The 20,629-nt window shown below is 54.7% G+C and overlaps 2 protein-coding genes across 3 annotated transcripts in view; one reads left to right on the top strand and one right to left on the bottom strand.

The window, feature by feature from the left end:
* The first annotated feature begins 86 nt into the window (after nt 1–86).
* On the top strand, nt 87–7,087 carry NTHL1 (nth like DNA glycosylase 1). 2 transcript variants are annotated; one of them, XM_030001584.2, is made up of 6 exons: nt 87–189; nt 717–964; nt 3,079–3,249; nt 3,817–3,976; nt 5,779–5,884; nt 6,578–7,087. In XM_030001584.2, the coding sequence occupies exons 1-6, from the start codon at nt 132–134 to the stop codon at nt 6,699–6,701; spliced, it is 867 nt and encodes a 288-aa protein (XP_029857444.1). In that variant the 5' UTR covers nt 87–131; the 3' UTR covers nt 6,702–7,087. The 2 variants fall into 2 exon arrangements, with proteins under 2 accessions (XP_029857444.1, XP_029857445.1); XM_030001585.2 differs by lacking the exon at nt 3,079–3,249.
* Nucleotides 7,088–9,474: 2,387 nt separating this feature from the next.
* SLC9A3R2 (SLC9A3 regulator 2) overlaps nt 9,475–20,629 on the bottom strand; it is a 39,194-nt gene continuing 28,039 nt past the window's right edge. The window contains exons 3-7 of the mRNA XM_030001583.2: nt 20,297–20,473; nt 16,797–16,950; nt 14,220–14,263; nt 13,494–13,556; nt 9,475–10,589 (exon numbers count right to left, since the gene is read on the bottom strand). Coding sequence (XP_029857443.1) covers nt 10,431–10,589; nt 13,494–13,556; nt 14,220–14,263; nt 16,797–16,950; nt 20,297–20,473 — 597 coding nt within the window. The 3' untranslated portion in view covers nt 9,475–10,430. The remainder of the gene's footprint in view (nt 10,590–13,493; nt 13,557–14,219; nt 14,264–16,796; nt 16,951–20,296; nt 20,474–20,629) is intronic.

Below are 20,629 nucleotides of genomic sequence, written 5' to 3' on the forward strand. Positions count from 1 at the left end.
GCCGGCCCGCCCCCCCCCCGGCCAAGCGCCGGAGCCGCGCCCCGCCCCCGGCGGAAGTCCCGCCGCTTCCGGCGCCCGCTCCCGCCGCGGGGCACGCCGGGGCCGGTAGTGCCCCCTCCGGGGCCGCCGCCATGTCCGCGGCCGTGTCCGCGGCCCGGAGGCTCGGCAGGGCCCGGGGGGCGGCCGGAGGTACGGGGAGGGAGGATGATCGGTGCTTCCCGGGGCTGGTGGGGTCGTGTGCGGCCCCGGCCCGGCCTTAGCACGGGGAGGGGGGGGCCTGCAAGCAGGGGGAGTGAGGGCCCAGGCCCAGGCGGGGGACCGGGGGCATGGTGTCCTTGTCACGTCCCCCTTGGAGCCCGGGATGTGGCAGGAACCTGGCGACTGTCCCGCCTGTGGCACTGGGCGAGGGCCTGGGGATGCATCTTGTCCTTCTGCAGCCTCCTGTGTGTTTGGGACACGCGTCCCCGTAGCGTGACATGTGTCCCCAACTGTTGTCAACCTATTTCCCGGGTCCTTCCCGGCCCTTCCTCGCCCCGCGGCTGGCTCCGGTTAGATGTGAGGTGTTGCTGCTGGGTGGGGACTATGGGGAAGACGAGTTCAGCCCTCGTCGGGGTCCCCGGGTGGTTGCTGGCACGCAGGAGCGATGCTGTGGTGGGAGACGAAGGCTTCTTTCCCCTGACCTCAGGCCTGAAAATCTCTCTTCCCCTCTCTTGCAGCGAGCCAGGTCCCCAGCACAGCTGGCATCCCGAGGCGCAGCAGGAGGAGGAAGAGTGTCACTATTGCCTACGAATCTGGGCAGGGGGATGGTGCTGAGCAAGGGGCGACTGAGCCCCAGAGACCGCGCTGGGAGCCAAGGGACTGGCAGCAGCAGCTGGAGCGCATCCGGGAAATGAGGAGGAACAGAGATGCTCCCGTCGATGAGATGGGAGTACAGAAGTGTTACGACAGCAGCGCACCTCCACAGGTAACAACAACCTGCTGCCCTGCTCCGTCAGGCAGGCACATGGAAATACAGCCCCGCTTCCACAGCCCTCCAGCCTCCCTCATCCTCATGTTGCCCCTGGATATATGTCCCACTTTGGTTGTCTCCAGAACAGAAGAATAAACACAGGGCTTATCAGGACTCTAGGCTGGGATTGGTCCCATAAGAGGTTATCGCAGAAGTGTGCATATGAGAGAAAACATTCATCCTGCTCGAGGAGGAGAGTCAGCTGCTGCTACTCCGGTATTGGGCTTGTTGGCTTCAGACAGCCCTTGTGAAATGGCAGTGGGTGTTTTCTGAGCTATTCTCTGCTTGCATTCAGCCCATGCTGGGCATGAGAGAGCAACTAGCAAACACAGCTGTGAAAGGCCCTTGTCCTCTGCTTAAACTGCTGCCAGAAGAGTTAGCAGGCTGAACCTAGAGTGGGAGCTGAGGCAAAAATAGGATGATTTTGGACTTGGGAGTGAAAAGCCTCAGAGTGTATTGTGGCAGGGCTGTCTTCAGAGGCAGGCTGGCAAGACATGAAGGCATGTCCCTTTTTTCTTAAAAAATTCTGTAGGAGTCCAAGGAAAGTATCCAGCAAGATGGCTCTGTAATACAGAGCAAAAACAGTATGGAGAGAAGGCAAGGGGAGCCGAGAAAAAACTTTCCAGACTGCTTTTATGCTCTTCAGAGCAGCACATAAGCATAGGTAGCCTTCCTCCCCTCTTGCATTCCACTTTTAAGGGGATACTGGTTGAAAGGAAGGGCCATGCTGGGATGGCAGTGTGCTCCCCAAGCCTGGGAACACAATCAAAGGCCCCAGATGACACCTCCCTCCGAGGGGACCATTTGCATCAGTACAAAAAACAAAGCAGAGTGAGGCTGTGGTGCAGCGCTGGGACTCAGGGCTGCGCTCTCCATGCACGGCGCTAGTGTGGGAACGTGGAGATAACCCATAGGCAGGCTCGGCAGAGCAGTGGGAGTCGTATACTCCACAGCGACCTGCTGGGCTCTGAGGGAGGGGTCTCAAAGACACAGCTGCACAGCTTCAGCGCATGTAACGCTGTCCTTATTGCTGGCACTGTGCCCTGGGCTTGGATCCCTGGGGAAAACGGTTAGCTTTGACTCCGGCTTCAGACAGCATCATACGCTCCACAGCCATGTGGGCTGGCACCAAGTGCAGCTGTGGGGCCAGGGGGACCGCGGTGCAAGATACAGAAATAACTTTTCTTCCCTAGGGAAGCAGCGTTGTTGCTTCCAAGAAAAAGTGGATGTTGTAACCCTCAGCACACACCAGTGCTCCTCACACAATTTCCATGCACTCAGAGATTACCCTACTTCCATGCACTCGGAGATTTTTTTTCCTGGTGCGCCTGCAGTTTTGTTAACTTTGTTTGTAAGAGACCTGGAGGAAGGATTGTATCCCACGTTATCCTGGGCCAGTCCAGGTTAGTTGCATCATCCTCCTCATTCTGGTGGGGACAGAATTGCATCTGGGGAAAAATCAATTCAAAAATAGGAGGTGGATGGTCTGGGCTAAACCCTGCATGACGGCATCAGTGGAACTTCTGGGTTTTGTGCTTCATCTCCCAGTTTCTGTCATCCCAGTTCTTTAGATTTGGTTTCGTAAGGAGCTCACTGGAGCCAGATACCCAATTCCTACTGAAGCCTAGTGGGAAAGGGCTGGGAATTTCAGAAGCTGCTTAGAGCAGAAGTTGCATGAAAAATCATTGGGCGTTTGTACTTCTATGTCCTGTGGTGTCTCCTGAGAATCCTGTCATCAGGAGAAGCTTTGTCTGGCCCTTTGTGGCTAAGCACTGGTGTCTTTGGGTATGAGATCCCAGCAGACAGTAGCTGCTCTCTGCTCTTTTATGTGTGCTGACTGCTTAGATTGAAGGTGTTTCTTTTCTGTCTTTATTGTGTGGTAGAATTAAAAGGTTATGGATTATTTCTCTTGCAGCCTTCCAGCCTCTTGTAGACAGATACGGCTGAACCAGGGTAGCTCCATATTATGCACTGGACTGAAGATGGTGCTGGATGGGAGAACCGAGCCCCAGAGGTGGCCAGATCCTCTTGGAGATCTTGGGGTGTATCACGTGTCTCTTTTCCCCCAGGTTATGCGCTACCAAGTTCTGCTGTCACTGATGCTCTCCAGCCAGACCAAGGACCAGGTGACATCAGCTGCCATGCTGCGCCTGAGGGAGCATGGCCTCACAGTCGACAGTATTTTGCAGATGGATGATGCGACGCTTGGGCAGATCATTTACCCTGTAGGGTTCTGGAGGGTGAGTGCAGGATCGCGGCAGCACCGGACATGCAAGTAGAGGAACCCTCTCCGCTGTCCTCCGCTCCCATGCAGCTGTCTGAGATAGCTCAGAGGCCCAGGAGAGGAGCGCAAAGCTGGTGCAGGCTTGTCCTTTGCAGGCTGTACTCGTGGCCAGTCGCTGAGCTGACAGCAGGTGATCAAGGCAGGAGGCGGGTGCGAACCAGCCCTGCTCCTGAGAGACGCTCCCCCAGCTGGTATTCAGCCTGCGTGCCATGCCCTGTGGTGATCTTTCCCCTGGAGTCAAGCTGAAGGCTGTATTTTACACCAGTTTTAGCAATTTGTATTCACAGCAAGATTGTTTGCTGCAGCGCCTGGAGTGTGCAGGGGAGGTTAGAGCTAATCAGGTCTCAGCATTTTGCTTTCAAGGAGAAATCAAAGAAGGACCTCTGTCTCCCCTCTGCAAACTCCAGTGTGTGCCCTCACATGTCACATACACTTGGGAATGGTTTGTTTTCTGAGCTGTTTGTCTCTTTTCCCTGTATTGGAGGGCAACTTGGATTTTCTGCCTTTCCCCTTGGTTTTCCAGAACAAGGTGAAGTACATAAAGCAGACGACAGCCATTCTGAAGCAGAAATATGGGGGTGACATACCGCGAACTGTGGAGGAGCTGGTGCAGCTGCCAGGAGTTGGGCCCAAAATGGCCCACTTGGCCATGAACATTGCCTGGGACAGTGTGTCTGGGATAGGTAGGTTGGACCATGTTTTCCCCATTCCTCTCCTAAATCCTGCCTGATCCATTCCCCAGGCAGAGGGGAAGCATTGCAGCTGGGTAAACTGCCTGCCCCAGGCGCCTGATAGCATCGCTTCTATTTAATCATCTGCAGAGTATTTGGGTGGGTGAAGGATGTGACCCTCAACCACTCACAGCAGATGAGTTGCCATAGGATTTAAGCATGGATCCAGCTACTGGTTTTCCCCAGATTTGATAGCAGAAATCCCCAAGGGCAGTCGCTCCCCTCAGATCCTGGTAAGCAGTGCAAGTATTACCTAACTGAGTAGGCATCCAAAAAGATGTGCTAGCAGAATAATGCTTTGAAATCTCTTTGGTGTCAAGTGAAAGAGAGGTGGGGGTAATTCTGTGATTTGGGGGTAGTTGTAGGATAGTCTGAGGTTATTTTTTTTCCAGCGTTGCTTCTGTTTAAACATATCTCATTTGAGATTTTTGTTAGGCAAGCTGTAAGAGGGCAGAAGCAGGGCTTAGTCAGAATTACCATTTGAAGCCAGTAATTCGTGATGGGTGGTAGAAATAAATGGTTTCAGGCAATCTGTAGCTACAAAATTTCTGATGTGTTTTAGTTCCTGCAGCTGGGTAATAGGTGGCCACAGGTACATTTGTTTATTTGCCGTGTTTGTTGACCAGAGAGCGTAGGAGAGTGCATAGCTGTACCCCGTGGAGCTGTGTGCTTCAGCAGCCATGGGCTGGGAGGAGGTCTGCGGTGGAGATGGGCCCAGGCCAGACCCAGGGCAGGTTTGCTCCTGCACGATGCTGGTTTGGGGAGCGTGGCTGGCAGCAGAGCTGCCCGCAGTAGCCGGCAGATGGGGCTGGACGATCAGCTGCAAGGTCCCGGCGGGCTGCCTGGCCTGGGGGCCCCTGGAGACAGATTAATATTCCAAGTGTATTTGCTGCTTAATGGAGGAGCCCTGGGAAAGCTAGGAGTGGTGCCACCTGATGAATGACTGCCGCCGCAGCGAGCATGCAGCCCAAGGTCAGCGCGGGAGGCAGCTGACTCCTGCAGCCCCGCTGCTGACCGTCAGCTGTAGGAAATGTGGCCCTTGCGCTAGATTCGACAGCGCTTGGGGTCTGTTGTTCTCTCCCTGCTGTGGGGGAGGGAAGTCTAGAGGGAGCCAGACTAGCCAACTGTTTCCAAATAATTGTGTGCTTAGTTTTGATTTAGGAGGCAAGACTTAGTCTTCCTGTTTACAGCAATTTCCTGGGTTTTGCCCAATTAGCCATAGAGACAGGTTTATCGCTGCTGATCTAACAATAATATACTTTGCATTCAGAGCTTTTTAGCTCAAAGCACTTTATAAACATTCGTTTAAGCCTCACAAACCCTCTTGTGTTGGTAGGTATTATGAAATGTGTTTTCCATCTGGGTAAACTAAGGGGCAGAGATTACAACTTGCGTAACATCAGCTGAAACACGGGGAGGAAGAGAACCCGGGACAGGCTGCCCTGTGCCTGCTCGATCAGAGCATGCGAACCTTTGAAGGGAGGCTGGGTCAGATTGTGTGAGCGTGTCACTAGCTGCGTGGTGTGAGAGATAGCCATCCCGTCTTGCTTTTGGCTCTGGGCCTAGGAAGAAAGCAGCACGTTTGTTCTGCGAGTGAACCTCCCCTCCTGTTTCACCTGCCTGTTTCTGCCTGCCCGCGGAGGAAGCCCATGCAGGGCGCTGTACCTGGTGTGCTGTGACAGGCAGCTTTTGGCTGTGCTCTCTCCGTTCAGGTGTGTCTGCCCCCACCTAAACTCTGGGCTCTCCCTTCCTAGCTGTGGACACCCATGTGCACAGGATCACAAACAGGCTCAAGTGGGTGAAGAAGGAGACCAGATACCCCGAGGAAACTCGGGTAGCGCTGGAGGACTGGCTGCCCAGGTGAGGCCCGAGACCCCAGCCTTCTTCCTCCACACCGAGCCCCTCAAGCTAGTTGCAGGAGCCATGTCTGCACACAATCCTGCTTATAGCGTTTTCAGTGACTGCACTTTGGGTCCCTTCTCTCTATGGGGGAACTAGTCTGCAGGTGTTTGTTTCTCTCCCAGAGAGCTGCAGCAGCAGCATCTCAGCTACTTGGTTGTTTCCGGGCTATCAGATATATGGATCGCCACTAGTGCAGCCAGGTACCTGTACGTCTTGATGCCCGATTCTTGGCTTGGCAAGTTTACCATGACCCAAGGCAGGTCCTTTTCTACACAGGACCTTGCTGAGCCTAATGGCCACAGCAGTATCAGACCATGGTTAGATTCTGGCCTTCATTGATGGTTAATCTTCAGTATCACATGCCAGCTGACAGGTACTGTGTTGCATCTCGACATCTGGCACATGTCTTAGCACGAGAGAATGACCACAGGCAGTTAGTGTGTCTGTCCCCTCTTCCCCACCCCGGTTCAGAGGGATCAGGAAAGGTTAGGAGGGCTGTTCATAGCAGGAGGCTTGGAGCCGCCTCCAGGCGCCTTGGGAAGCCAAGAGGAACGGGCAGTAGGCAAAAGGGATCCATTTAAAAGCACAGGCTGTCCTTTAGCCCCTCTGAGCAGCTGTATCGGAAAGCTCATGTTTTTCCTCTCGCCGCAGGGATCTCTGGAGGGAGATAAACTGGCTCTTGGTGGGCTTTGGTCAGCAGACCTGCCTGCCTGTGAATCCTCGCTGCAAGGAGTGCCTCAATCAAGACATTTGCCCAGCTGCTAAGAGACCCTGAGGGATCATCCGGTCTTCGCAGAGCAACAAAGCTACTTCAGCTCAGCAGCAGCCCGGAGCTGAGCCCTAGTAAAGCTGTGCTTTGCACGGGGCTGGCTGTGTGACTGCAGGGAAACAGGAGGCTGCTGCAGCCAGCTCAGCATCTCTGGGGAGGGAGCAGCCGCTGGCAATGGCTGAGCTCTCGAGAGGAAAAAGGGTCTTTCAAAGTGCAGCAGTCCTGCTGTGTCAGTGCTAAAGGCTCCAGCCCCCGTGTGAATGCCTGAGCATGCCCCAGCAGAGCAGCAGGCTGTGCCACATCAGGAGTAGCTGGAGAGAAATGCTTTGTCCTAGGGGACTTGCTGCTGCTTGTAAATACACATTTAATAAAGGTGGTGGGGTTTTTTTCCACCTGTGAGGTTTGCTGGCATCTGTGCAACATGGGGCAGGGGGAGGAGAGCACAGGTGACCTCACCAAAGTGTGAGACCATAGCAACCAGCCCTGCCAGCTGAGAAGAGGCAGCACACAATCTGCCAAGCTGCCTGCCTAGCCCAGGCAGTGAGGGGCACTGCAATGAATAAGGTACAACTGCAGACCTCGTGAGCCAGGATCAGAGGAGGATGCTGCCTGGACAGGTGACCTTTGGATCCTGGTAGCAGAAGAGCAGGGGGTAATGCAGAGGGGGGGTTGGGGGGGGGGGGGCAGGAGACCAGCCAGCACCACACTCAGTTCTGTGTGTGCCAGCAAGGGTTATAGTGGCCACGGGAGCCAGGCTAGTGTGTGCCTCAGAAGCTGACAGAAGGGACACCACCACCGTCTGTGTTTTGTTCTTCAAAGAAAGGGCAGTGCTGACTTCATTGTAGAGCTTCAAAGGAATAATTTCAGCTACTCTTTAAACAGGCAAGGGAGGAAGCAAAGTTTATAATGTGCTAAAGAAGGCTGTAATTCCGCTCTGAAGTTCCCTACCAAACAGATGAGGAACGAGCAAATAAGTACTCAGTACATGGGAAAACGAAGTTTATTACTGACGTTACAGTGTACATTATGTTTTTACAATGCAGCTGACAGCCTTATACTTTATTGATTTTTTTTTTCCAAGTTAAATGTACAGGAACTGAATAATTACTACTGAGCTACAAGATGTCAGAAATACAGCAAGTGCTTTAACCAGGAGCAGTTTCCACGGACTAAGCAGAGATTAAGATTTTAAAATCTTATCAGTACAGATTTGCACACCTGATTTCTTCTGATCTGCATTCAAAACTACATTTTCTTTTTTTTTCCCCCCTCAACTACAGTGGTCCAGTCTTGTACAAGAAATGCAGTATTCACAAACAGGTCTTTGCTCTTTGACATGCATCAGAGAGTGTGACATTTAGGTCAGTGTAATGGGGAACGCTTTGCCCTGCGCAGACCAGGGCACTGCTTGGGGTTTGGCTACGCAGGCACGGGAAGCAACGTGCATACCATGAAAAAGAAGGGCTCCTTCAAAAGATTACCGATTTATAGAAGCAAATACTTGGAGGGCCAAAAAGAGAGCAGGTAATTGTCTTTGAAGTGGGGTAGAGAAGAGGCGTCTTGTTAACGGCAGAGTCCTGGAGGGGAGGCACACCTCTCTGCATCCTGAGCCATCATCCTGCTGCCAGTCTCATTACCAATAGCCAAACACCTGCACCAGTTCCTCTCCAAAGTCATTATTTTCAACCTGTTCAGCCCATCAACATTCCTAAAAGATAACTTCTGTACAAGAGAACTCATCTCCTTCACCCCTGAGGCTCTCCATGCTCTCCTGCCAGCCAGCTAACAGCCATGGGCATCAGCTGCTCCCCACGGTGAAGCCCAATGTCCTGGCTCCGCTGCCGCGGTCCCCCTGCCCCACACCGACTCAGCGCTGTGCTGAGCCCTAACCCGCTGCCGAGGAGAGCAGTAAATGTTATAAGGCACCTTTTAGCTCAATACTTGGGAAATACACACAGAGCCGTTACGATATCCGTAGCACACTGACTAACCCAAAGGCCACGGGCTTGGAACACAGCAGTGCTGGAGTAATGCAGAGCAAAATCACAGCCGTGTGTTTTAAAACGGTCATCAATGTCCAAGTGATTGCTGCCATTTGCTTTTAGCTGGGGAAAGCGGTTTTGTACTCGACTGTCCTGCTGTGCCTAGTCCCTTCCCACTGCTCCCTTGGCATTTGAGCTGAAATACTGGGCAGCCGCTGTGGCTGGGCTTGGGGAGCTGCTGGAGCGTGGGAGGGAGGGAACTGGCCCCATCACAGCCAGGACCCTGCCCTGGTAAAACACCTCTGTCTGCAACCTCTGAGAGTGCTGTAGTTCAGCTTAGTCATTTTCCCTCATTTACAGCCAAAGGCAAGTAATAAAGAGCTTAAATGGGCTTAATTTGTAATGCTTTAAAGGTACATTTTTGACGCTCTAATACCAAAAGCAGGGTGTTTTCAAAGGAGGCCATAAGCAACTGCCCACTCCATCACACCACTGCCTGCTTCGTAGCCAGCCCCACGGAGACCCCACGGCTTCGGAGAGTACCCTACTGACAGCGAGACCGAGACTCAGTTACACATCAAATACCAGCCCAGAAGTAACAAACCAGACTCTGCTCCGGGACCCAGACCCTGCTCCGGGACCCAGCGCCCAGGCACGGCCACAGCTGAGCCCCACTTCCCCAGCACCAAGCCCGCAGCTAGAGCCACATCCCCGCGTTCCTCCCTGGAAACAGATGCTGGGTCGTGCTGGCTTTCAAGTCTGTCCAAAGAGGTTTTGTAGCATCTCGTGACGTGCGGAAAACAGACTTGTCTCACTCGTGGCTCTTGTCTTCTTGCACGGCTGCCGGAGCCGGGCCGGCAGCACCGCTCCTCGCACCGTGGGGCAGGACTGGCCCCCGCTCCCTGCCTTCCCCTGCCGCTCAGTGCTGCATCGACGGCTGCAAACGGTGAGGCCTGTGGCGTTTAGGCTGTTGGGTTTGGGTTTTGTTTTTAAATCCCGCCCTCTCCCCTCTGCAGAGCTGTCAGGGATGAAAAAGGGGCTTTTATTGCCAGGGCAGAAGTCACTGGTGGGGAGGGAGGTTCCTAAACTAACTGGAAACATGTGGGACTTCATTAAAAAAAAAACAAAAACAACAAAACAAATGTTTCCTTTTCAATAGCAAAGCCACCAAGAGCGATTTACAGCCACTGTCCGTTTTCCCATCCTGTGAGTAGTTAACGCTGAAGACGGGGTGCCGGGGAGGGGGTGCCAGGTATACCCCACCCTGCAGGCCCCCACCATGGCGGGGGCACAAGGCCATAAGATGTTTGCACAGGGGCACAGAGCATCCCATGGGGCTCAGTCTGGGACACCCGCAAAACCAAAGCAAACACTCCAAATTAAAAAAAAAAAAAAAAAAAAAAGTAATAGAAGCCTAACTGCTGCAGGTAAGAAACAAGAGTTAAACTCTTCCAGTCCTTTCTCATAGGAAGGGGGGACGGCAGGCAGCCAGAACTGGGCTGAAGAGCAAGCAAGAAAAGGAGCTTTGGTCACATTTGTCTTATGAGAATCGCTGGTGAGTAACAATAATAATAATAATAATAAAAAATAAAAAAAAAAAAAGGACTTTAAAATACGCCTTGTAAAAGCAACCAGTGAAGAGCAGAGCACAAAGCATCTCACATGGACACTGAAGGACAGGGCGTAGGCACCTCAGAAACGTCCGAGCCGGGGCAGGGGCAGGAGAGCGGCGGACGGCAGCCACCAGCAAGGCTCAAAAATTGCTGAAAATCTCTCGCTTCTTGTTCCAGTCCATCTGCGGAGCCCTCTTCTTCACCCGCTTGGCCCGCACCTTCTCCTTGGCCTCAGCAGCCGTTGGGCTCAGGGTCAGCCCGCTCTCCTCAAATGGGTCTTTCTTCTCAACGTCTCCATCCTGCACGGAGAAGGATGAAAAGATGTCAGCCCACGGCAGCATCCCCCCCCGCCATGAGCACGGCCACGGTGTCCTGCAGCGTTTCACCCCACACGGCCCCGGGAGAGGCGATTCCTCCAGCTGCACGATAAGCAAACGCGCAGGGGTGGGTTTTTTTGGAGCAGAAGGTCAAAGTCCCTCCCCTGTGCCATGTCTGTGGTTTCACCAGCGGCGGCAGCATCCATGTGGCCACGGAGTTAAGTACTACATTGCATTTTGTGGGGGTTTTTTCCCCCCGCCTGAAGAATGTGTGGCTGCCACGGCTAGAAGTGGAAAAGCAGAAACACAGAAGCTGCTGCCAAAGGGAAAACAAGCTGCTCGGCTTGTCTGCTGGGAAAATGAAAAATAAGCCTCTGGTGTAGGCAGAAAGCAGGGATGAGGGAGCAAGCTGGGGGAGCCTCGGGGCTCGCAGGGAGGGGTTGTGGCAAGGCCCCCCACCCCGTGTTTGCCTGCCCTGGCACCCGTTTGCTCCCAGAGCACCCGTGGCTAACCGAGGCAGGGAGGGGGGTGCGTGGGAAGACAGCAGTGCCTGCCTGGGTACCCAGCTGGCCATGCCCAGCATGGCCACCGTAAGATGCCAGCCAAGGCAGTATTTGCTTTGGGAACTGTACTGAAAACAGCATCTTTCCATCTGCTTAATAAAAGTACTTTTATAAGAAGAAAATTAACTTTCCTTTCTAAAATCACTGCCACTGCAGCAATGTGCCCTCAAGCCAGAAACCCCAGGTGCCCGACCACTAACCCCGACCCTCTTGTTCTTGCAGTAGGTGAAGGACAGCCACAATTAACATCCTGGCCCATTGCATCCCTGCTGGGGACAGACCCAGCACCAGGTCTCCGAGCCCCTCAAACCCCACAGGGCTGGGAAGCATCATCCCTGCAGAGACTTGGCTCATCAGAGCTGGTTTCGGCGGGCAGCACGCTCCACAGTGGGCACAATCTAAAGCTCCATAGCGGGCACAATCTAAAGCTTCTGCTTCATCAATCATGTCTGTATGGAGGCTTTGCCAGGCCTCGGTGCCGGGCAGGGCAGAGGTGCCCGAGGAGCCGGGTTCGGGGAGAAGCGGCTGCTGCACCCCGGAGCAGCACGGCTGCACTCTGCAAGCACCGCGCTTCTGTCAATAGCGTGCAAACACACAGAATCAAGACCTTCTGTTTTAAGGGAACATTTTAGAGCCTGCCTACTTGCATTGCTGCCCTACCACGCATGCGAAAGTCCAAAATATATGATTTCACAAACGCTGCTGATAACCATGGGCAGGTCATCCACCAGCACTGCAAGGTAATGGCTCCAGCTTTGCACTGGCTTACGAATGCAAACTGAACTGGGTGGTGGCTTGAATGACCACACCAGGCTACGAACTGGGGGGCAGAGCCACAGGCAAACCCCCTGCCACCCCCCAGGGACTCTGGTTTCTAGTGCAGAGGTGGGACAGCGATCTCTGAAACAGCCCATGGGAGGAACCGCCGTGCTCGGGCACCAGGACACAGCCCGGTTTTCCAAAGGCAGCAGCTGTTGGATCAGGACATGTATTATTTAATGCTCAGAGAGAAACGGAGATGCCAGACTGCAGGCGTTTGGCCACAGCTCTCGGACACAGCTGGCTTTCGAGATGTTTTAGAGGCTCTGGGTGCTCAGAGGAGGCTGCATGAGCACTTGCTGCCGTCAGACCCCCACACCCAGCAGTCTGGGGGCAGGGGACAGCACAAGCACTCAGAACCAGCAGAGACCCCGCAGAGCACCTGCATGGAGGCATTCCTCTATTTTTAGCAGAGCCTCATGCTAAAGAAATTTTTGAGCAGTTTAGAAATCCCCTACTTCTTATTTTAAGGAAAAAAAACCTGCTCAGTTAATAACACCGAGAGAATACCAGTCTATGCCTTGTGTTTACTTTTGGTCACTCATCCCCCTTGCACAGCGAGGTCTGCCTTCACTGCGGCGTTCAGCCAGGCTCCACCAGAGAAACAGCCCCAGCCCTGCAAGGCACCAAATCCATGCTCCTCCCATCTTGAGCAGCTCCTTTAAACACTGTGATAAATTCACTGTGCCCCAAGCTAAAAGCAACTTGGCTTTTTTAAATTTTAGCCTGCCTTGTTCCTCTTAGCAGCACTTGAACCTCACAGCTCCACTCCTCCTGCCCTCGCGGCTTCCCAGCCTCGCCTCCCGCCCTGTAGCTTGTCAGTATAATTACACTTAAGATCCAAAACTCTTGTAGGCATCCTTTCATCTTACACCTCCTTTCAAACTATTCGAGCACAAGTCACTGCCCAACGAAGCGCCAATTAACTTGCTGCCGTTACCCCTCGACGTTCTCCTCTGCTCGCGTTTGGGGCAGTGCCACCTCCTCCCCGAGGTGACGATGCCCAAAGGGACGAGCACGCGTGAGTCCTCCCGCAGCCAGGACGGAGCACGCGTCTGCACCCTTGCAAAACTCGTCCGTTAACAGGGGACGTCTGCTGCTGCTGCTGGCAGAGGCCGTGCAACCCCCGCGAGCTTTTCTGTCACCCAAAGAGGGGAAAGAACATTTCTGTGACAGCAGCTCGTGCTGCTACGGCACACATCACCCCGAGGGTCCCGAGCCCTTGACCGGCCACCTGAAGGAGTTATCGATCCATCCCAGCAACGCAGCCACCTCCGCGCTGGAACCGGCAGCTGCTGCCAGCTCACGGCTCCATTTCATGCACATCTACAGCGCGAGGGATGAAAGAAAACCCTGGATTTTGTTTGCTGGATGGGTATATGTGTACCCAAGTCTGTGAGACAAAACTGGGAATGCATTGAAAGGCATTGTTACACAGCACCACAAGGCAAGTATGTACCTACAACAGTGCGTAAAAGGGAGGGGGAATGTTTGGGTTTTTTACCTCTGATTCCTTCCCAGGACTTTGAAGGTCACTGTGAGATGAAGATGTGGATCCTCCATTCAGCTAGTGGAAATTAAAATGGTAATCCAGTTTGCACAAAGACAGAATTAGAAAAAAAATCAAAATAAAAAACTAGGCAGAAAAACGCTCCAGCCCGGTGGGGACGGACACCCCAGCCGTTGCACCAGGCAGAGAGCAATGCCTGGCTTGTCCAGGGACAGAGCCTGGAGGGGAGGGTCGTGCCGAAGGGACCCTGCACACTCATGTGCACACACACACGGGAGCTCCCCGGGATTTGCGGGCAGAGCCGCTGCTCTCCCGCATCCCCCAGACCATCCCGCCAGCGCCGGGCAGCCACTTGCCACCGCTCGCCTCCTCCCTCTGTCACTGGGAACAGTGATTAAATGGCCCTGAAACCAGCCTTGTTCAACCCCTAAATTAAAGCTGCAGCAGGAAGCAATTAAAATCAGCCAGCAGCAGTTAAACTGAGCTAAATGAGCCTTGGGGACATTACGAGCATCCCTCTCTGCTCTGCAGGCTGGCGAGTCATCCCGACAGGCTCACGTGTCCCAGGTGGGAGCCAAGGAAAGCTGGCGTGCCAGGAGCCTGGCCTCTCCCCCCGGATCCCTCTTGATCCCTCCAACACGTTCCCCTAAGCTGAGCTAACCCGGGATGCTGCCCAGCCACCCCGGCCCTCGGGGCACTCTGGACCAGGCAAGGACTCACCTGAGTCTGTGCGGATCCGTTTGTCATGGGCTGAGGTACCACACCTATAGACCACAGAAAGAAAAGACGTGGTAAATACACTCAGCTGGGATTGCTGGCCTCGGGTCCCAGGCAAGCATCCCTCAGCATCGCCCACCCAGCCATCCCGAGCCTTCTCCCCTGCCCGCCCCACCAGCTCAGCGTGTCTTGTCTCTTGACTTTGTCCTGTGCTGATTCCGAGCCCACACAAAAGCCTGTCCATTCCCCTTGGGCCCTTCTGGAACCAAATTCTTTCAAATTCCCCTGACTTCACTCAATTTCACCCTGCTTTCATCAGAAGAAAACACCTTCCAGGAAGGGGACCAAGTAACTTGCGTTGTCCCATTTTTTTGACTGTTAATTTTTCTTTAGAAGCTGTTTCATCAAAAATCTTAAAAAACAACCCAACGTTCTTCACCAAAATCAGCACCTTGGTGTCATAACAGCATGTGGCAAACAACCCACTCCCCAGGTACCCTGGCACTATTTTTTTTGCTCACTTCCAATGATTTGCACTAATAATATTCCGCACGATGGCAAATTTTATGCAGATAAGCTGCCAGTCGCCACAATCAAGTCATTGCTAAAGGCATTACCCTGTCTCATCTGTCTCAGGCTAACAGATGTGTTAATTGTGACAGGATTAATAACTGAATTATGTCAAGCATGAATGCTTCTTGGGGCAAAGCCCTCACTCTGTGCATCTCTCCAGCAGAAGACAATGATGTGGATGCACATCGCTGTGTCACCCGAAATCCAGTGAAGCAAGAGCAGCACGTGGTGCCAAATGCGGCTTGCAACTGCAGAGACCCAGGGCAGCTAACTGCACAGCTCCAAAGCCGTCGTCTCCCTGCACCACGTACGGGCACGGCTGGGCTTTCTGAAGGACCGATTTGGGGGCTGGATCAGTGCAAGCTGCAGGGATTCCTAGTGCAAATCAGGGCACCTTTGCATGTAAAAAAAATAAACCCAAATCATAATTTTGAGAGTGTGCTGGTGCAAAAGCCTCAATTATGGTGTTGGGATCCTTGAGTATTTTATCACACTGAATGCTGGACTCGTGTTGACAAGCTCTGAGCAATGGTCATCGGAAGAAAGTCAGCTCATAGCAGAGATGATGTTAAAGTCTCTGGTGTCATAAGAAGCTAAAAGATAATGTTATTTAAATGAGAAGCAAGCTTCAAATCACAAGCAATATTAAAGCGGAACTGGACTTAAAAAAAAAAGTTACTTCAAAATTTGGCATGTCTGGAAATATTTTCCTATCTCCTTACTCCCGAAAGGTGCATAGCTCTTAAAATATACTCATTGGCTAAAACATTGAGGTGCTTAGGATCAGCTGTAATACTTTTAAATTGTCATCTTGAGGTCAAAGCAGTTTGATTAAAGAGCGCAATTATTATTTCCTCTTATCCTGCAAACAACAGAATTTACCAGAGCACTTTGTCATCAACACAGGTGCTGTCCCCGGCCAGCCAGACCCAATTCTTGATCTCTGACGAATGCATCGAGACGGCAGCGAGAGCTGCAGAGCCAAGGCAGGGGCTCGAGCACCCCCCCGCACCCCCCCCACGCCTCCGTGGCCCTGGCTACATCCCCACCCCGGGGAACAAGGGCTCCTTTATCGCTCGTGCCAGCAGACAGCTCTCGCCCCAGCTCCTCCTCGAACCGATGCGGAGCATCTGACACCGCTTTCGCCCCGTGCGCTTCTCAGCATTGTTTGACCTATTTTTTTTTGGACAAATCTCCCCATTGAGCATCCGAGGGAGCCGGGCTGCAGATCAGATAAGGAACAGCTGCATTGGGAAACAGAGCTCCCCATTCAGCCGGGGGGAGCAGGACGGGCTGGGGAGCACCCCGCTCCCTCCCCATCCGGGAGCACAACAGGTCTGGGAGTGGAGAGGCGGCTTTCTCTGCCAGGTTTCAACAGCAAAGAAAACATTTCCTGCAACAGCCACCCCTGTGATCGCCGTGGCGTGAAACCCTTCCCGCTGCGCGCACACGGCGTTTGCTCCGGTATTTCTCGATGCACCCTCAGGCTCCTTCGCCGGAGCAAAGAGCAACGGGGGATTTATGGCACTCTCCCTCCCGAGACCCCCAGCTCAGCACCCCGGGCAGACCGCTCCGCTCCCCCGGACCCTGCGGGTCCACCCACTCCCACACCAGACACGCTGCCTCCCGGGGTGTGGGTGCTGCAGCCAAAAACAGAGTGGCTGGAGGAACTGCTGTCAGAGAGGCTTCCCAGCCCCAACCAGACAGACCGGTTCCATCTGAGCATCCCTCCCTGAGCTCATCGCTCACCCAGCTCCCCCCAAATCCCACCACGCTTTCCCTCAGCCGCTTTATGGCAGCAAGTTCCTGAGTTAATTATTCACCATATAAAAATAACAAATTGCTTTTTGGCTAGGTTAGGAAGCATTCTCACTATTTATAAATAGCTGGGTGGTGCTCAGGAAACTACTGAGGGATGAGACAGAAGGGAAACATGACTCTCCCTCACTTCTGAAATCCCACCCATGACACGGTGAGTCACAGTGTCACCCAGGGAAAGCGTCTCACCTTTGGTGTGCTCCTCCGTGGGGGTCACCCCCAGCTTCTTGAAGTAATCATCTGTTTCGGGGTCCACCACCAGGAGCCTGGCTTCGTTCTCCCTGGACTTAATGTGGGACACCACCTCCGAGTGCCGCAGGCCTTCCACGTTTATGCCGTTCACCTGCGAAGCCACGGCATCAGAACCCAAGTCTGAGACGCTGCTCACAGACCCCCAGAGCAGCCTCCTCATCCCCTAAGGGACGGGATTTTCCTTTTTTAATTACTGTTGGGATGACAGGAAGGCTACAGGCTTTTTCCTTCCCCCTCTCAAGCCAGCCACAGCCTCCTACCACCCACCCTGTGCCTCTGCCAGAGCATCCTTTGTGTTACTGCACCCCCCGCCTGCATCCCAAACATATCCATTGGGAATCGCAGACCCCAGACTCCGCCATCACCTCGCCCACCCAGGTCCTGCCAAAACGCTTTGGCTGCCCTGTTCAGTGATTTCAAACCCAGCCTTCACCTTGGACGTGCCCCAGGTATCTCAGGCTGCTACAGGGGGCAACCATGGGCACAGGCACGGGCTGGGTGCCACCAGCACATCCTTCTCCCTGGCCGTGCCCAGGTGGCTGCCCCATCACCACACCATCGCTCATCCCTCCGTGATGGAAAACCATGGATTTCCCACGTCCCCGGCGGGCGAGTCCCCATGCCTGCCGCACGGATTCATTTTTCCTTTCCCTGCGTGCGAGCCGGGACCTACCAGGGAACATGATCCTCTGCTCCTAATTGTTCCCTGCAGCGAGGGGACAATTGTGATTTTGAGGCATTGTTCGTGGTGGGGAATGAATCACCCTTTGTCCCACAGGGGAAGGTCTCCACACCGCCCGGCCCCTCGCTGCTGGACCCGCTTTTGTGCGATAAACTCTTTTCAATGCTCCAGCCTGTCTCCGGCAAAGCTCGACCCACCCTTCGCCGCCCGTCCTGCCTTTGGCATCCAAAGGAGCCTGCCTGCAGGACAGCAGAGCGATGTGCTAATTCAGCTTGGATGGAGAAGGGCAGAGAGCGCTGGTGGTGCAGAGATCACCGGGAACAGAGTAACCTCCTCTTAAAAATAGCTACTCCGTTAATACAGCTTTCTGAAACAAATCAAAGACTTCAGAAATCTGTCCAACACAGAAAGGCCTTCGTTAGGAGAAGAAGACAGCAGGTTTTGTTTGTTTTTCTAAGCCACACATGACGTTATAACTGCATGCTCTGGCTGCACACGCCTGCTCTCCTGCAGGGCCACGGCTGTCCGGGATCACCAGCATCAACACATTTTTATTCCTCCACCGCCTGCAGACAGACAACTGCCTTCTCCAGTGCCGGACCCCGAAATAACAGAGCACACCGATGCCAGAGTCGGGGACCGAGCCCGGGAGTGGGGTAACCCCATCCCAGCAACCCCCCCGGGAGCTGAGCTACACCAGCATGGCATTTTCCCAGCAGCTCCCAGGATGCTGCAGCCCATCCCAGGGAAGCAGGACAGCGGATGAGGCTGGCACTGGCCCAGCCATGGTCTCTCTCGCTGCAAAGTGGTGGCTGCATCGCAGCAGGAACAAGCAATTGCCGCCTCTGGGTCGTGCCGAGGCTGTCGGGGGGCTGGAGACCCTCCGTTCGGAGGGTCTCCAGCCCCCCGACAGCCTCGGCACGACCCAGAGGCGGCGGTTGCTCGTCCCCACCGCAAAGGGACAAGGCAGGTGAACGCTGCAGAGCCTGAGCTAGGCCAGCTCCGAACTTTGTGTTTTGGATGCCTGAACACAAACCCGGGGCAGAAGCAGGTCCTGAGGGCCAGGACAGAAAGGGAAACCCCCCTCCCCAGGCTTTGCATCTCACCGGCAACTTCAATTGCTGGCTTGTAACCCCAGCAGCATCCTCCTGCCACTCCAGGTCACCCCAATTCACATCCAGTTGGTTGAGCTCAGCCAGGCGTCATGGGGCTGCTCTCCCCCCACCCCAGCACCCCCAGCCCGCCCAGGGCAGAAGGGCTGGGGGGCATCAAATATTTATTGAAGCCCCAAAGAGCGAGTATGGAGGGGATTGGGTTTCCGAGCTCGCCAGCTCACCCCTCACCGCTTTGTGTGTGCCAGGCGCTCCGCCAAGCACCAATAAATAAATAACACAACGCCTCGCCGTGACACCGCGCTGCTGGGAGCTGCTGCTGCCGGTGTCCCGCTCCCAGCCCCGGCCCCATCCTGCTCCCAGCATTAAACTTTCAGGTGCTGGGAAGAGGCAGCAGCTCCTACCAGCTGAGGGACAATTATTCACGGGGCTAGAAAGCAGGCAAGTGCTTTGGTCTTAGTATTTCCCCAACTCGCCCGGCTCTGCGGGATGCGAGTGTTTTCTTCCAGGAGTGCAAAGCCCGTTCCCACTCTGAGCCGGCAGCGAGGGCCACGGCTTGGTCCCCACGGGAGGGTTTTGGGGCTCACCCTCCTGGGGAAGGGCCACGTATCACCCCAAGCAGGGGACATCCTGGTGCTCCTGCAGCGAAAGGGGTGATGGCTGCTGTGCCTGGGGCACCGGCTGCCAGATCGAGCCCTGCCTGTCCCTCTGTCCGTGCGCTGCTCAAAGCGGAGGCAGCTCTGGATGGGAAAAAAACCTCATTCTTCAGGAAAAACACAAGACACGAACAAGCCAAAGGGAGGGTGATTCCTGGCCGCATCGAAACTTGTGTTGTCCAGTGCTTGGTGACCGGGAAGCTGCTTCCAAGAGCAGTTTCTCCCCATCATTCACAATTTCATGTCTTAACATCTCTGCAAAGCTTTTCCCCCTCTTTTTCCAAACGCCTGCCTGGCCGTGCATCAGCTCGGCCGGGCAGCACCAACCCATCCTTACGCCCGCGGCAGGACGTCAGACCGGAGGGTGGCTGGGTGGGGGGCCACCCCCTCCCCTGCACTGGTGGTGGGACGGGTCCCATCCGTCCCTGCGCCCCTTTCGCTGCAGCGGGCAGAGCCAGCTCCAGCACCGAGCGGCATCAGGCAATGCCACCGACTGCGGGGCTCGCTGTGCTGCAGGGGGAAGATGGGCATCCATCGAGCACCCCATCCGTCTGCGGGATCCCGCTGGCACCCCCGAGCCACCCGGACGGGCACAGGGGCAACAGTTCGTCCGCTCCCACCCTCCTCTGTGCCAGCCGGAGCCAGCAGCATCATCTGGATTTCAGCGCTCGCAAGCGCCTGCTTTGAACGAGCTGCCAAAGGACCGCAAAGCCGCTGCCTAAGCACCCGCATCGGTCTTATGGCTCTGTATTACAGAGGAACACGGGGGGATCTGATGGAAAAGCTCAAGGGATGGGGGCTGGTTTCAGCTTCAGGCTTCCCAAGGGTCCCATCGCTTCTGCCATCCCTCTCCCCACCTGCGCGAGGGGGACAGGACCCAGCCGCCCCTGCCAGACCGGGCAGGATTGAACATCCCCGCGCAGCATATGCCGAGGGAAGCCCAAAAGGCTTCCCGGGCAGGGAGGTGCCGAGTCCCCGTGCCATTACCTCCACCAGCCGGTCCTGGGGCCGCAGCCCGGCTCTGGAGGCCGGCGAGTCGGGGTCGACCGAGCGGATGAACTGCCCCGGCCGGGACTTCTCGCTGTGCAGGTTGAAGCCGTAGCCGTTGGGGCCTTTCTTCAGGTGGCAGAGACGTGGGCACAGCTCCTTCTGTCCGTTTAGATCCTGATTAACAGAGGAGGGGTTGGGGGTGGGGGGGGAGACAAAACATGGCGGTTAATTTAGAGGTTTGGGTTTGCCCTAAAGCAGATGCAATTGTAAATAAAGCTACCAAGGAAGCACCGTATCTGCACCCCGTCCTCCCGTTCCCCGGAACGGGGA

This window comes from Aquila chrysaetos, chromosome 25 (assembly GCF_900496995.4).
Source record: "Aquila chrysaetos chrysaetos chromosome 25, bAquChr1.4, whole genome shotgun sequence".
Lineage (NCBI taxonomy): Eukaryota > Metazoa > Chordata > Aves > Accipitriformes > Accipitridae > Aquila > Aquila chrysaetos.

What these genes read in the sequence shown, in the direction of transcription:
- NTHL1 (XM_030001584.2), top strand. Translation starts at nt 132, where the DNA reads ATGTCCGCGGCCGTGTCCGCGGCCCGGAGGCTCGGCAGGGCCCGGGGG. An exon ending in GGCCCGGGGGGCGGCCGGAG is followed by an intron (nt 190 to 716) that starts GTACGGGGAGGG and finishes CCTCTCTTGCAG; the next exon opens with CGAGCCAGGTCCCCAGCACA. An exon ending in GGACAGTGTGTCTGGGATAG is followed by an intron (nt 3,977 to 5,778) that starts GTAGGTTGGACC and finishes CTCCCTTCCTAG; the next exon opens with CTGTGGACACCCATGTGCAC.